This window comes from Chelonoidis abingdonii, chromosome 1 (assembly GCF_003597395.2).
Source record: "Chelonoidis abingdonii isolate Lonesome George chromosome 1, CheloAbing_2.0, whole genome shotgun sequence".
NCBI classification, from domain to species: domain Eukaryota; kingdom Metazoa; phylum Chordata; order Testudines; family Testudinidae; genus Chelonoidis; species Chelonoidis abingdonii.
In genome coordinates, this window is record NC_133769.1 from 140,019,433 (window position 1) to 140,035,708 (window position 16,276).

The 16,276-nt window shown below is 40.6% G+C and overlaps 1 protein-coding gene across 1 annotated transcript in view; it reads right to left on the reverse strand.

The window, feature by feature from the left end:
- Positions 1-396: 396 nt before the first annotated feature.
- NTF3 (neurotrophin 3) overlaps positions 397-16,276 on the reverse strand; it is a 60,650-nt gene continuing 44,770 nt past the window's right edge. The window contains exon 2 of the mRNA XM_032762573.2: positions 397-1,634. Within this exon, the coding sequence (XP_032618464.1) occupies positions 840-1,634 (795 nt within the window). The 3' untranslated portion in view covers positions 397-839. The remainder of the gene's footprint in view (positions 1,635-16,276) is intronic.

Here is a 16,276-nt window from a genome sequence, read left to right on the forward strand (position 1 = left end):
ATGTGCTTCAAAAACCTAAAGTAAAATTGCTGGGTTATTAGCAGCAGTTCTGGAACGCTAACAGAGGAAAAACAACAGTAATTCAAGTGGCAAAACTGGCATGACATACAGAAAACGTATTTTACAGCTAGTCAATGGCTGGAATGTTAATGTTAGCTGTAGGCCATGTTTTCCTTTCAGTGGTGAGGAATTAACACTTTTAATTAAATATGAAAATATATGTGGTTTGCAGTGTTGTTGTAGCTGTGTTGGTCCCAGGATATTAGAGAGACAAGGTGGGTGAGGTAATACCTTTTATTGGAGCAACTTCTGTTGGTGAGAGGGAGACGCTTTTGACGTACACAGAGCTCTTCTTCAGGTCTGGGCCTGAAGAAGAACTCTGTGTAGCTCGAACGTTTGTCTTTTTTCACTAGCAGAAGTTGCTCCAATAAAATATATTGCCTCACTCACTTTGTCTTGTGAAAATATATAGCAGGGGATAGAAATGGGTACACAACTCTGACATTTATCTGATTTTTAACAAGTTTACTAAATGACAGTCACTGACTTGACAATACTGAATGAAAAATACTGATGTTACACAGATTTTACAGTAAGATTATGGTATGCTGCTGCTAAGCAGAGTCACAGACATATTCTAATAAAACTGCAGCTGCCCACAGCTGAGGCACATGCCTTTTTACTCCTATTTATTGAGAGAGAAAGCTTATATACTGTAGGTTTGCTGAAGTTTAATAAATAAGGTCAACTTATAATATATAAAACCATATAAACATTTATATGCTACATGCATATCATATAATTTAAAGTAATAATTTATATAGCAAAGAAATGCAGACTTATGTTCTTCCTATTTTTCTCGACAACGCACACACGCAGGACGTGTCTATTCTTATCCATCGCCAGCCTACGAGTTTATTGTTTTCCGAAGTCAGTGCTCTTACATACGTTTGGGATGTTTTGCACTGGGAGTTCCAGTGTTTATCATCAATGCCACGGCAGCCATTTTTTACTGGTTTGGCTGCTTTACACCTTGTTTCATAAAAATATTGTTTGACGGGAGAGTTGCCTGTTTTAATTTCTCCTAGCACAGTTACCTGGTGTCCTCTAATGTCGATAGCGGATGATTTGTCCGTGACCCATAAACTTTCACTGTCACATACAGAATATTCCCCTCGATGGCTCTTATGTTCTGCATACCTTTTCCTCCTGGAGGTTCTGTTCACCACTACAGAATTTCCAATATAATCTTCCATAAGATACAAAGGCGGAGGTTCCAATGGGGTATTGTCACTCAAGAGGACCCGGGGAGAATTGTAGCGTTTCCGTTGCCTTAATAGTTCTGCATCCATTGAGATAACTGGCTGGAAGTCTGATTTCACATTTTCAACTCCATCCACGTCCTGCTGAGCCCCTGTTTTCTGCACTGTGTTTTGATAGTTGTCCTTAATATCTACCATCTGCTTGGAGAACTTGTTTTTCAAAATGTCTGCCTGAATGAGTTTAATAATGAGAGAATTTATTGAATCTTCTGGCAAACTCCTTTGATCCATGTTGGTAGATTGGATGCCACGAAGATAAGCAAGAAATATCACATAAAACAAGATGGACATCACCTTGTTCACCTGTAAGATCTGAAAAGAAACACAGAATTAACTTAGATCCAGTGAAATAAGTATTACTGGATGCAGTAGGATAGTACTGATTTTTTTTTTTTTTAGCATGTCTTACAGATGTTAGACTATGTAGACCAGGCTAGACCATGTGTTTGTTACAAGCTATTCCAAATATTTAATTACATTTTATAAAATATGGGTGATCCTTTATTATTAGTTCCATCTATATTTCATTCACTTTTCAGGCAGGATGATTTTTTTTATTATTATTTTTATAGGGAGAGTAAGGTTAGTATGATAATATAGCATGTCTACACTGCCCCACATGTAGGACTGTGAAAGCAGTGCACACCAAAGTGCCTGCCATGCTATAACTCTCCAGTGTGGACACGGCTGTTGTGAACTAAAAGGTTCATAGTTTGCACTAATGTTGTAGTCTTCTTCAAACAAGACTTCATTAATGTGAAGTAAGAACCTCACAGTTCATACCAGCAGCTTCCAAACAGGAGAGTTACAGTTTGTGCCATGCTTTCCAGGTGGAGGTGACATTTCTTTGTAGAGAAAGGAAGTTAAGACTTGTCTACAGCAGTGGTTCTCAACCTGTCACCCATGGACCCAATCTATGGGGTCTGCAAAAGACAGACTGAATGGAATTCAACTATATATACAGACAATAGATTTCCTAAGAGGTCCACATCTCCATTCAAAATTTCCAAAGGGGTTCACACCTATATTTGAAAATTTTTAGGGATCTGCAAATGGAAAAAAAGATTGAGAATCACTGGTCTGCACTGTCCCACAGTTCAGACTATGGGGCATGTGAATAGCAGTGCACACCAAAGTGTTGCACTGTACTTTATTTTTGGAAAGTAATCATTTGTCCTGTACAAGGCTAGTATGAAATATACATGGATCCACAGGGCATTTGAACTATGTGTTCTTTGTAGTTTATTTTAGCACAAAGTGGGCTAAAATTGACTTCTATAGGAGTAGTGAGGGGCTCACCCCCTCTGAAAATTGTGATGTTTGTTGGCGGGGGGCCTGCATACAATTAAAGGAACAAGAGTTTAAAAATGAGGACCCTAAAGTTTTGCTTCTCTACCCATGTTTCAGCAACTGCGTAATTCTATGGGGTTCTTATACCACCCTTATCACCAAAGTATCTGAGTGTCCTCCAGTAGTACCTTAAGAGATGTGACTCTCATCTGTCATGTCTGTTTCAGTTTTCCTCTCATCCCCTTTGCAGGGGGAGAATTGTGTGTGCAGTGTCATGCTTTTTGTTAAGGATTTGTTCTGGGTTGGGTTTCTGTGTGTGTTTAACTGAACACTCTGCTACATGTTTAAAATTTCAAAAGTGCTGAGCATTCTAATGCTGTCATAAATGCTAAGTACCCATTGCTTTAAATCTTGGCCTTGGTGCGTAACTTTAGGCATCCAACTTAGCCTAAGATGACTGCAACTCCAATTGTACTGAAAATTGATATTCTAATAATATTCGGTGCTTATAAAAATAATTTAAAACAATCAACAAGAATGACAGTATTTTATAGTAATTACCCAGAACATTGCAGTGTTTGCGACCAGTATTACTATTTTTAATAGCTATAGTTACATTAGAGAGCACTTTTCTTCAAGAATCATGCGTGCACCTCCCAATGCATACCACATATTGTTCATGACAAGATAGGTGAGGTCATATATTTTATTGGACCAACTTGACAGAGCTCTTCTTCAGGTCTGGTGAATGTAACCAGAGTGTCTAAGCTAAATACAAGTTATATAGTGTCTGTGTCTCACTATTTGAGCTGAGCTGTAAGTGAAGTGGTTGTTTTAATCTGAATTATACTTACTGCTGTACAAATAAGTGTCATTGGTCAACTTTGAAACAGGGTTAAACTGGGGAAGACACACAGCAAGAACTTCAAAAGCAGTCTCAGAACAGTTATAATGAAACTTGTCTAGAATTCATTTAGCAATACTGAATTTCCTACTTTGTACTTTGGAACTGCAGCAAAATCAGAGTTGCCCTCTAAGAATATGTGAGCTGTCCTTTTATGGACAAGAAATGTGTGTTCTCCATTCTTATCTGTGTTACAATATGAGCTCCCCTAAACCTAAATTCTGTGTTGCTTGCTGCAAAGTTATGCTGTGTGTGCCCCCGTACATAAAATAAAAACCAGTCACCAAATTCTTATTGCTCTTCAAATAAAAATGACCTTCAATGTGAATGGATCTCAGAGTACAAATGAAACACTGTATAAAAGACCTATGCATGCAGCACATGGTCTTGCTAAGTAAATCATTTGAACGGCCAACATTTTATAAGACATTGCCCAACAGGTTTAACACAGCACTCAGAGGGGCTATCGCTGTGCCACCAGTAGAAAGGTCAGAATAATGGTCACTGAAGCTAACGCTATGCTCAATTCAAATGCTCCAGATATGACCTGTGCCGATACATAGTTGCATGTAATAACTTGGCTATTGGGTTTCAAAAGCAAAGTGGCCGCTAACAAAACATACATCTTGGAAGTAGTTGATAATGTGGGAAAAGTGAAGGTGGATGTTCTGCATTAGCTGGACAGGGACTTGCAGCATGTGGAAAGTAAAGGATGGGGACTTCATGAGTAGCTTTTGCAGAAAATCCTGCTCATGACTTGTAGTTGTAAGGCTAGACATCAGATCCAGCCCTCGGAGGATACTTGAGGCAGTATCACAGGCAGGAAACTTTTGGGTACACCTACACTTGCAGCGTTGTATAGCGTACAATCACCACCTGCCCAGCTAGCATGAGAGTAAATGGCTGTGTAGATGGTGAGGCATGGGTTAGACAGGTAGACTAGACTAGAGTTCCCAGCTACCTGAACCACCACAATATATACCCAAACTGCTCTCTACATGCTCAAGCAATGCCTCCCACATCTACACTGCTATTTTTAGTGTGGCTTCCTCACTGCAAGAGCTCTTCCCCACTGCCAGAGCTTTTCCCTGCTGCATGTAGCTATCCTGCAGTGACAAATGTGGATGAGGCCCAGCTTTTATTGAAGCATGTAGCTGCATGCATAGTGCCAATGTAATGCCCATAGACCTGGGTCATCGGTGGACAGGATTGAACCTGGGACCTCGGGAGCTAAATGCATGAGCTAAAAGCCAACTGGCTCTTAACTAAGGCTGTAGAGCAGACTCATTTTCTCTCTCTCTTTAAGTGGTCTCGGTGCTACTAGATGGGACAGAACACCACACACAAGAGGTGAGTGGGTTATACCAATATTCTACACACTGCCATAAGTGTAGATATAGCCTTAGATCACTCAGAAGCTAGAGCTGATTGATAATGTCTGCTCGCCTCTTCGTGGTCTTAGCCCTAGACAGCATATTAAACTTGTTCCCTCACAGTTACATGGTTCTCCTATTTGTTTCCACATGCAACTCATGATTTTTTTTTTATTTCCAACTATAAAATCCTTAATGGTTTGGGCCAAGGCTACATGAGACGAGTTTTTCTTCAAGAGCTGTCACATTAGCTGACATCAGCTGTGACACTTGGAGTAACTTATGTTAGTAAACTAACCCAAGTTACTCCATTAAGCTATATCAGTTTAAGGGTGATTTAAATGGATTTAAGTGCATCTGTTAGGGGTTTGCACCAGTATTACAAGATAGATTTTTAAATCTATGTTGTTTCACTGGGGCAGGATTTCTAATATAAGCCAGGCCTAGTTATCACTGAGTCTCAAGAGATCTGACGGTTTAAGAACTGCTTATCAGCAGCTATTGAAAAAAAGATACTGTGATTCTAAAACTGGCAGTCAGATGTGGTTGGAAAACATATAGCTATATGAAACTTTAAGTACTACTTGCCAAGGTGAAAGGTTAGATTCTCTTCTGGTTGGTCCTGTGGAGTAGTTGTAGCAGATTTACCATGGTGTTCATGAAACAACCTTGGCTCACCACAGAGTTTAAAAATATATTAAGAGGAGTGGGGGAGGGGTGGATCCTTTATTTAAAAAGTTGAAGGGATGATTAGGTGTAATGAGTTACTTAGGCTATCTATGAAAGAAGATGGCACAACATGGTAGCTGAGAACATGAGGAAAACCAATAAATTAATATTTTCCTTTTGGTATACAGCAGAACATGAATTCTCACCAAAGTCTGTCAGACTTGTTGCAGATTGACTAATTCACAAAATTCAGCAACACACACAACAGAAAGACAATGACGGTGCATCACAGAATGGACTTTGTTCTCTTCTTATCTATTTTAGAGTTTTATACTGCTGCCAGTACCACAGTATCCAAGGACCTTCCATGTCAAATCAATAGCAAAATCCTTAGAGGACTTCATGGAGTCTCTATCACTTCTCCCTTTCCAAGGTTTGGGTTTTTTAAAAAAATTATATTAATTTATTTTGATCATTCTGTGATAATACTTCACAGACTAAGAGCAAATGTTCTATAGTGTGCTTAGTAAAAAATATGAAATCTTAGTGAGATCTCATTTCAGTGTCTGCTACTAAATCTTTACTGAGAGGAACTTAAATAGAAATTAGATTTTCACAAGTGACTCATGATTTCAGGTGCCCCATTTGACAACTGATTTTCCTCAGGGTCCTCAGCACTTTCTAAAAATCAAGCTTCTTTAGGAACAATTTGTTTTCCAAAATTATCAGCTGATGATCAACTTCTATGGCTTAAAGCTCAAGTAGGCTTCTCCCTCAGAAGGCAGTTTGTTTACTTCTCAAAACCGTATGTAGCAACAAATCTTTTTTATTAGCAATGGAAAATTCTGCTACTTCCCTCATTCTAATTCCTTCTTTCCATGAAAACACACACGGTTTTCTTTTCTCACAATCACTAGGGGACAAGGATAATAGCTTGTAGTCTGGACATTGTAATAGTCTGGACACTCATATCAGAAATGTGACATGAATAGCAGAATAATCACAACTGAAATAATGTGCAATATTAAATAATGATAACTGATGCTTCTATAGAAACTCCATTTGAGAACTTCAGAGAGTTACCAAAGTAGGTATTGTTCCCATTTTGCAGATGCAGAAATTGACACACACAGATGAATTATAAAATTTTCAAAAGTGCCCAAGTCCCATTTTCAAGAGAGACTTGGGTACTTAGGATCCTAAATACCATTGACTTCTCAATGAGACATAGGTTCCTAAGTGCCTAAATCACTTTTAAAAATGGACTGGGGCTTCTTAGTCACTTAGGGCAAAATTGTCAAAAGTGCCTAAGTGAGTTGCCCAGGGTAGCATGCGGAGTCAACAGCATAGTAGGGAGGAGCGGGAGAGGGAAAATGTGAAGATCTCCTGAACTTGTAATCTGCTTTCACGATGAGTCTGTGGGGCTGCTCTGATTTGTTGATTATGTCATGTCAAGTGGTCACTCAAGCCTTTTCTAAAGCTTCATTGAATGGTAAAATGTTTCCACATGGTGATAGTTTTGTATTAAAAAATGGAATAAACTGATTTCAGAATACAGGGTAGTTAAAAATGACATGTATATGTTTATTTCTGTCTAATTTCAGACACAGCAGACCATAAGGGCATGCACAGCCATATTTGAAGTTAATCTTTAGCAAAAGCATCTTCTAATAGATAGAAACGTGACCACCTCAGAAATACCTGACTATTGCCAACAGAGAATTTAACACCAGTTCTTCAAATGCTTAGCTCATCAAAAAGGGAAATGACTGCCAAGGAAGGAGTACTGCGGAAAGGGATTTGGAGGTCATAGTGGATCACAAGCTTAATATGAGTCAACAGTGTAACGCTGTTGCAAAAAAAAGCAAACATAATTCTGGGATATATTAGCAGAAGTGTTGTAAGCAAGAGATGAGAAGTAATTCTTCCACTCTACTCCACACTGATTAGGACTCAACTGGAATATTGTTCTGGGTGCCACATTTCAGGAAAGATGTGGACAAACTGGAGAAAGTCCAGAGAAGAGCAACAAACATGATTGAAGGTCTAGAAAACATGAGCTATGAGGGAAGATTGGAAAAAAATGGGTTTGTTTAGTCTAGAAAACAGAAGAGTGAGAGGAGACATGACAACCATGCTAGCTGTATCCCCAGGTTTATAATCAAATTCAGAAATCAGAACACTTCCATCACCCACCAGGTTCTTTCCAATTGTGACTTATTTTGATCTGTCATTTTCATGGCTTGATACTTAAGCCCTGTCTGTCTAGGCCTGTAAGATTGCTGTAGCCTGGTTCTCCATTGACTGACTTTGTTGTGTTGATGGTGTTAAGTGTAAGGACTGCGAGTCAGGACTCCAATGTTCTATTTAGCTGTGTTAGTGATTTGTTGGGTGACCTTGGGCAAATCATGATCTCCATTCCTTAGATTCCACATCTGCAAAATGAGGAATGGGGTGAGGCTTAAGTACTGTTTGTAAATTGCTTTGAAATCCTTGGACAAAAGGTGCTCTAAATACAAAGTATTATAACTGCTAATGTTTTTCATTATGGCATGCTGATTACAAAAAAAAGGTAGGAAAAATTCATTTTGAAAGGACTCCTTTTGCTTCCTTCCCTCCTGGCCTCCCTTTTCGTTTCATCCCTCAAAAGAAGGATTGATGATGCTATGCCTGGAGAGTGAAATTTGGTTTGAGAAATACGCACAATGGCCATTTGGGGTTAACCTAGAAAGAGGACTTGCATGTCGGGGGAGGAATGATAGAGTCCCCTGTAATGTAAATAGGCTCCCTGAAGAAGAATACATAAAGATATGTGTCTGTTCAGTATGTTGCGGTGTCTTTCTCCCCATTCTTTAATGGCATTTACGGCATTGTTAACTCACATATTTACATGAGTATGCAGAGTGGAAGTGTTTGTGCAATCTTCTGTCTAGGTACATATATGTCTCTCATCCCATTAATATCTTTCTGTTACACACAGGTTTATAGGTTCAACCACACAACATTCCCATGAGGATGCAAAATGCTATTATCTGCCTTTTACAAAGGGTGGAATTGAGGCATACAGAAATTAAATGATTTGCCCAAGGTCACACAGAAAGTCTGGGGTGGAGCTGGAAGCTGAAGCCAGATTTCCCAAATCCTAGTCTACTGCCTTAACCTCAAAGACTACCTTGGAAGCTCTCTGAGAGTTTGGGAGCTAAGTGGTCAAGTGATTAGCATGCTAAATGTGTAGATAGCTTGTCATCTACTGAGGAAGCAGAAATACCACCATGTCACTTAAGTTACCGGTCAAATAGTTAATTAAGCCCAGCAAATATTTAAAGCAGTAGTTGCAGCAAATATTTTGTAAGTGTCCAGAAGCTGAAATATTTCCAGGTATATAATTCACTGCCTAATTCTGAGCACTATCCACACCCGTAAAAATCTAAGGGCCATATCCTGAGGTGCTGTAAATCAGAATATCTCTGTTGCCTGCATGGAACCTATGCTAATTTTACATCAGGGGTCGGCAACCTTTCAAAAGTGGTGTGTTGAGTCTTCATTTATTCATTCTAATTTAAGGTTCTGCGTGCCAGTAATACATTTTAACGTTTTTAGAAGGTCTCTTTCTATAAGTCTATAATCTATAACTAAACTAGTGTTGTATGTAAAGTAAATAAGGTTTTTAAAATGTTTAAGAAGCTTCATTGAAAATTAAATTAAAATGCAGAGCCCCCCGGACCAGTGGCCAGGACCTGGGCAGTGTGAGTGCCACTGAAAATCAGCTCGGGTGCTGCCCTTGGCACGTGTGCCGTAGTATGCCTACCCCCGTTTTACGTCAACAGAGAACCTAGCCTGCACATCCTCCAACCCCCAGGTCACTTTCAAATGGGAAAAATGGTCAAACGCTTCAAATTGTTCACTTCAGATAGTTCATGCAGCTCTAGTATTAGGTAATAGTTTCATGAATGATCTTTAATGGCAGAAGGGCTAAACGGAAAATGTGTTTATATTGGCAGCTGAATTGGGAGGGGATGCAAACACCAGTGAGCAGAGACATACAATGTCTGCTAAGGACTTGAAGAGGTTTGAAAAATTGGCAGAAAATAACAAAATGAGAGTCAAACTAGAAATTGCAAGCTAGTACACCAGGGGAATAATAATCCTAAACAAAACTATTCAGTGGGAGAGAGACACTTAAAAAGCAGCAATGCATAACCAGACCTAGAACTGATATAAAGCCTTGGTGAGGCAAAGTATTTAATAAATCTAAATAAATACTGGACAGAAACATAGATGTGAACACATAATGGGAAATAATGGCAAAGAAATCCAATGTTTGTTTGAGCTGTTTATGCAGAAGCATCCCACTACAGAGCAGAGGAGGGACTATCTTTCTATAGCAGTAGTTTTCAACTTTTTTCATTTGCGGCCCCCCTAAAAAAATTCAAATGGAGGTGTGGACCCCTTTGGAAATCTTATACAGTCTGTGGACTCCGCAGACCACAGGTTGAAAAACACTGCTCTATAGCACTGGAAGGCATATAGAATATTGCGTGTAATTCTAAGGGCAGAAGGATGTTGCCATAGCAGAGGAAGATGGTGGAAGACCAACAAAAATGAATTTAGGGCTTGAGTGACTGGCTTTGGAGGAAAGGTCAAAGAAGTAAAACTGCATAACTTGGCTATATGGTGACAAAGAGGGCAAAAGGCCATGATAACCCAGTGGAAAGCACCACTGAGAGACAGAATATTATTATTATTATTTTTTTTTTTTAGAGTGGTGGAAAAGGGTGTAATCAGCAGAAATGGGATTAAACTAAGGAAAGGGAAGTTAAGGCTGATTATCAAGAATAAGAAGTTTTTGAGTTGTACAGATGCTCGTAATAAGACCAAAGCCACACAAAAGAGGCATAGTTTCATGTTTCATTAATCTTGAAACTCCATCTAAGTTTGTTGAACAGTTTTGTAAAGGTTCACAAACTTTCCAAGTAAACCTGAACCTAGTCTGGTTCAACTAATGGTTTTGCATCAAATCAACCAATAGTTGCAGTTCCTCTTGGTTTCAACTGAGATTTGCTTTGAAGGCTTAATCTCCCCATAATTAAGGTTGAGACCAGTCTTCCATCTGAAGTTTACTTCTGCCCATGCCCCATTATTTTGCTGAACACAAACCAATCCTCTTGAAATTTCACAGACACAATCTTTATTTCAGAGTAGAATTCCTCAGGAAAGTTCAAGGCCCAAATTTCAAGGAATTGGGGAAGTCATTTGGGTGAAATAGTTTGGTTTTATTTGTTTTTAAATGCTGTTCTCCCTTAGATCATTTTCCTCATTGTTTTTGATTTGCCAAAATGAGAAATGACATTAGTCAGAGACTAAATTTGTTTTAATTTGTTGTTCCATTTGATACTGGGGACTTTGACTAATTGTAAGGGCAGTGGAAGAAGGGGAAATGCAATTGCGGGCACATGAACCATCCAGGTCCTGCCCCTCTGCTACCATATTGATGATGTTTAGAATCTTAGAGCGGATCAAAAGTTTCCGCACAAAAATGTTTCCATTGGAACATGTAGCTTCACCAGCACTGCAAGTTTCTCTTGCAAGATATTGCTTATTTTTATGTTGCTTTTAGATTTTTCCAGTCAGTGAATTCAAAATGAACATTTTTGTTTCAAATTGACATTTCAGAATGCAACGACTTTTTTGTTTGGATTTGACTTAAAATGTAGATTTTGTTTTGATTTTTGGAAATGGAAAAGAAAAGGTTTTTTTTATGATCTTTGTTTTGTTTTTTGGGTATTACCCCCCCCCTTAAGCTTTTTCACTTTCACCACCAAAAAACAGTGGGCGGGAACAGTAAAAATAAATCGTGTGCATGTGAGAAAAACCGTTTTCGCGCTTTGTTGTTTTGCAATTGGTATAATTTGATTTCATTTCAAAATGATTTTTGTATTATCGCAGTACCAAGTAGCCTCAGTCACGGAGCAGGACTCCATTGTGCTAGGTGCTGTACAGACAGAATAAAATGATGGTTCCTGCCACCGAAAGCTTAGCAACTAAGTATAAGACGAGAGAACAGTTGGATACAGACAGACTGGGAGAGCACAAGGAAACCAACAACAACAAATGTTGTTTAGAATTGAAATGAAACCAAAATTTGAGGGAAAAAATCAGGATTTTCAGTAGGAATTTTTAATGTGGATTTTTCCCACAAAATTTTCTGCAAAGAAAAAAAAATGGATTTTATGACCAGCTCTAATATGATTTCTAAAGAACATAATTTATTTTACATGTGACTCCCCAAATTAGGGGGTGCTCTTATTAGAATGCTTTACTCTTCATCTTATTGGGCTCAAATGTGTCTTTCAGGTACAGCCTGGTGGCGGGGAGCTGTACTGCCACTGGAGAATTTCTCCTTGTACTTAGAGAAAGCAGTCTTATGCTACGTCCTATTAGGCCAGTGGTCTTCAAACTTTGGGGAGTGCCCCCCTATGGAGGCATTGGGGAATGTTTGGGGGGACATGGTGGGGCCTGGGGCCAGTCCCTATGGGGAGAGGGGAGGGAGCATCCCCAGCCCTGCTCCATCCCCAGTTCTGCTGTGACTCTGGTTCCCCGCTGTGGCTCTGCTCCTGGCCCGAGCCCTGCCCTCAGCTTTGGCCCCTGGCCGCAGCTCCATTCGCAGCCTCAGACCTGCCTCCAGCTGTGGCCCCAGTCTTGACCCCCTTGCCTTGTCCCTGTGCTCCCCCTCAACTCCCTGGGAGCCATGGCCCCACTCCTGGGGTGAGGCATGGTTAGAGGTGACGAGGGTGCCTGACTGAAAAGTTTGGGGACCACTACATTAGGTAATGTACTGATACCTCCCTCTGGTGCACCAGAACTGCTTCATTGACTGATGCACAGTGAGGGGCAAAGCCATTGTCCTATCTCTCCTTCATCCCTCTGGGGTGATGTTCACCCATGGGGGAGCATTAAGGTAGCTGTCTTTGTGCTTCACTGAGCACTGGGATTGCAACTGCGACGGGTCATTGCACAAAAATACATGGTGGGGGAGCTACATTTAATTTAAATCAAAACTGCACCTGTGTTTGCTTTCCAAGGTCCCACAGCTCCTGGCTTCTTTAGAGCCATACAGCCCAAAAAACTATACACTTGGCTACTTCATGAATCAAAAAGAGAGAACTCTCTTCTCTGTTTTATTCATAGATTCATAGACTCTAGGACTGGAAGGGACCTCGAGAGGTCATCGAGTCCAGGCCCCTGCCCTCATGGCAGGATCAAATACTGTCTAGACCATCCCTGACAGACATTTATCTAACCTACTCTTAAATATCTCCAGAGATGGAGATTCCACAACCTCCCTAGGCAATTTATTCCAGTGTTTAACTGTCAGGGTAGTTAAAGAACTTTTTCCTAATGCCCTCAACTATCTAATTTCCCTTGCTCGCAGTTTAGCCCATTGCCTTGTCCTTGTCGTCATTGAGGCTAGGTGAACAAGTTTTCCCTCCTCCTGATGATAGCAGTTTTCAGATATCTAAGGGTGTCATGTTCCCTCTCAGTCTCTTCTTTCCAAACTAAATAACCAACTCTTTCAGCCTTCCTTCATAGGTCATTCTCAAGACCTTTAATCATTCTTGTTGCTCTCTTCTGACTCATCCAATTTCTCCACATCTTTCTGAAGTCGGTGCCCAAAACTGGACACATACCTCCAGCTGAGCTAACCAGCGAAGAGTGAGCGGCCGATGACTCTCTGTGTCTTGTTACAACACACCTGTTATGGCATCCAAGAATCTCACGTTTGCTTTTTTTATATATATAGTACAGATATACACACTGTAATCACATATTAGCTTGCTCACATACCCCTAGATCTCTCTCTGCCATATCCTTCCTTAGACAGTTGCCTCCCGTCTGTATGTGTGAAACTGATTTTCCTTCCTAAGTGGAGCCTTCTGCATTTGTCTTTATTGAATATAATCTGGTTTACCTCAGACCATTTCTTCCATTTGTCCAGATCATTGAATTTTAACCCTGTCCTCCAAGCAGTTGCAAGTGCTCCCAGTTTGTGATCGTCCGCATTACATAGGCCTTTCTATGCAACATCTAAGTCGTTGATCTAGATTGTTAACAGAAGCTGGTCCCAAAACAGCCCCTGTGGAACCCCATTGTTATACCTCCAGCAGATTGGGCAGCCTTTATACCACTACTCTCTGAGTAATAGAGTATAACTTAGCCAATAGGCACCACCTTATAAGAATAGCGCCATAAATGATATATTGCCTAGCTTATCGATAAGGCTATCATGCGAACGTAGACAGTTCTCAAAATGCCTTATTAAGTCTAGATCGTAACCACATCCACTGCTTCTCCCTTATCACAAAGACCGGACGATCCTAAGAGAAACGCTATCAGATTGCGGTTTGACACATTTGTTTCTTTACAAATCCATGCTGGCTATTCCCTATCGCCTTACCACCTTCCAAGTGTTCACGAAGGCATTGTCCTTAATACTCTGTCCATAATTGTCCCTGACACAAGAAGGTTTAACTACTGGCTTAGTTTCCTGGGTTGTCTCCATTCCGTTTTTATAGTGGCACTAGTGTCCCTTTCCCAGTCTCTGGAAGCTCTGCCGTTCACATGACTATCCAAAAGATAATAGCTAGACTCAGGCTGCTACGGCTACGCGTTTTAAACGAGTATTAAGAGAGCGTTTAAACCGATTTAAGCCGCGGTGTACCGTCACACTCAAACGTTCTTTAATCGATATAAAGGTCTCTTTAAATCGGTTTCTGTACTGCCTCCCAACAAGAGGAGGTAGCGCCTAAATTCAGTATTACCATTATCGATTAGGGTGTATGTTGGGCCCGCAATATCAATTGATGGTATTGGCCCTCCGGGCGGTATCCCACAGTTGCATCCACGGCTGTGTAGCGCGCTCTGGACTCACAGGATCTGAACTAGAGCTGTGGCAGGTAAACAGGAAAAGCCCCGAAAATTTAGATTTTCATCTCTGTTGCCCGGCGTTGTGAGTCTGATCAGCAATGGGGGCAATTCCAGTCAAATCCAAAAAGAGAGCCTTAATCAGTCCATGGCCGTAGGAGGGAGATATTGGATCTGACGCTGTAGTGGGGAAACAAATCATGTTCTATCAGATCTCTGTTACAGAAGACGAAATAGCCAAAGCAATTTGCAAAAAAAAAGACTCCAGGCTACACAGGGCGGGTGTGAGCAGTATGACTGGGAAGCCAGTAGGTCAACTTGGACTAGTCATGGAGGAGGGAGTACTGAGAATCCAGGCAGCTATCCCACAGTCCAACGCAGTCTCCGAAAAAAAAAAAAGCAGAACGGGCCCAATGATTGCCTGCCTTGCACTGCCAGGGCATCCAGGAAAAAAGGGCGCGATGATTGGTCTGCCGATTGCTTTCCCGGGAAGGAATATGACGACATTTACGAACCGGAACTCACCCGTGACATAGTTTTGCCCCATCGCCACTGGTCTCAACCCAGGCAATTCTAAGGGCGGGGAGAGACGCAGAACTATGGGATAGCTATGGAATAAGCTACCCACAGTGCAACGCTCTGGAAGATCGACGCTAGGCCTCCGGACCATGGACTGCGACCGCCGACGAATAATCTGCTTATGTGACGGCCGCATGCATCGACTTATACAGATCTATTATATAAACCGGTTTGATTAAAAATCTGGATTATCTGTAGTGAAGACGTCCTCAAATACCTCCTCTATATTAACTCCTGACGAGTATATTCTAAGGATAACATAATCTCACGCCCTAGTGACTTGCAGGCTCTAACTTTCTCAGTGATTTTTAACTATGGCTTTTTTTTTATTTATCTGTTCTAAAGCCTACCCTCCATAAGATTCACTATATTAGACTATTCCTTCAGACTTCTCAGTGAAGACCGAAACAAAGAAGTCATTAAGCATCTCTGCCATTTCCAAGTTTCCTGTTACTGTTTCTCCCTCCTCCCTGAGCAGTGGGCCTACCCTGTCCCTTTTCCCTGAAGGTATATATGCCTCCAAACAGAAAAGGCTTGTTTGACACACAGCTCCAATCTATATACAGATAAAAAAAAAAAAACTACTAAGGCCAGAGCTCTCACTATAGGACTTGGGGCCTGATCCAAACACCATAACAGTGACTGGTAAATTGCCCATTGAATTCAGAGAGCTTTGCAAAAGGCTGTTACACAACAAGGACAAAGGAGACTGTGATTACAAACGAATCATAGTTAGATGCTGATTCTGCTGTGCACTTAAGGACGTGCCTAAAGTTGAATCAAGGCCATAAGGAGAAACATAAATAATGCCAGCCATCATACTGCTGTAAAAAAATTAATTAAGACTGGAGATTTCTGTTGTTGGAACGAACAGACAAAGCCTTGCTGGTATAGCTATACCAGCAAATGTTCCTAATAGGGAGACAGCTTATACCAGCAAAAGCCCTAGTGTAGACACAGTTATGCTACTGGCATAGCTTATACCAGTTTCCCAAATGAAATAAGCTATACTAGCAAAAGGACCTTTTAGCCAGTATAACTGTCTCCACTATGGCTTTTGCTGGTATAGATATGTCATAAAAAAAAAAAAATCACACCCTTAGCCCACATTACCAGCAACAGTGTAACTATCAGTCGTATGCGTAGTGTTGCCATGAGTGTTAAGGCTGTTCAAATTACTTTGGCTACTCTCCATGTTTTGTTGCTTTAAAGTGGAA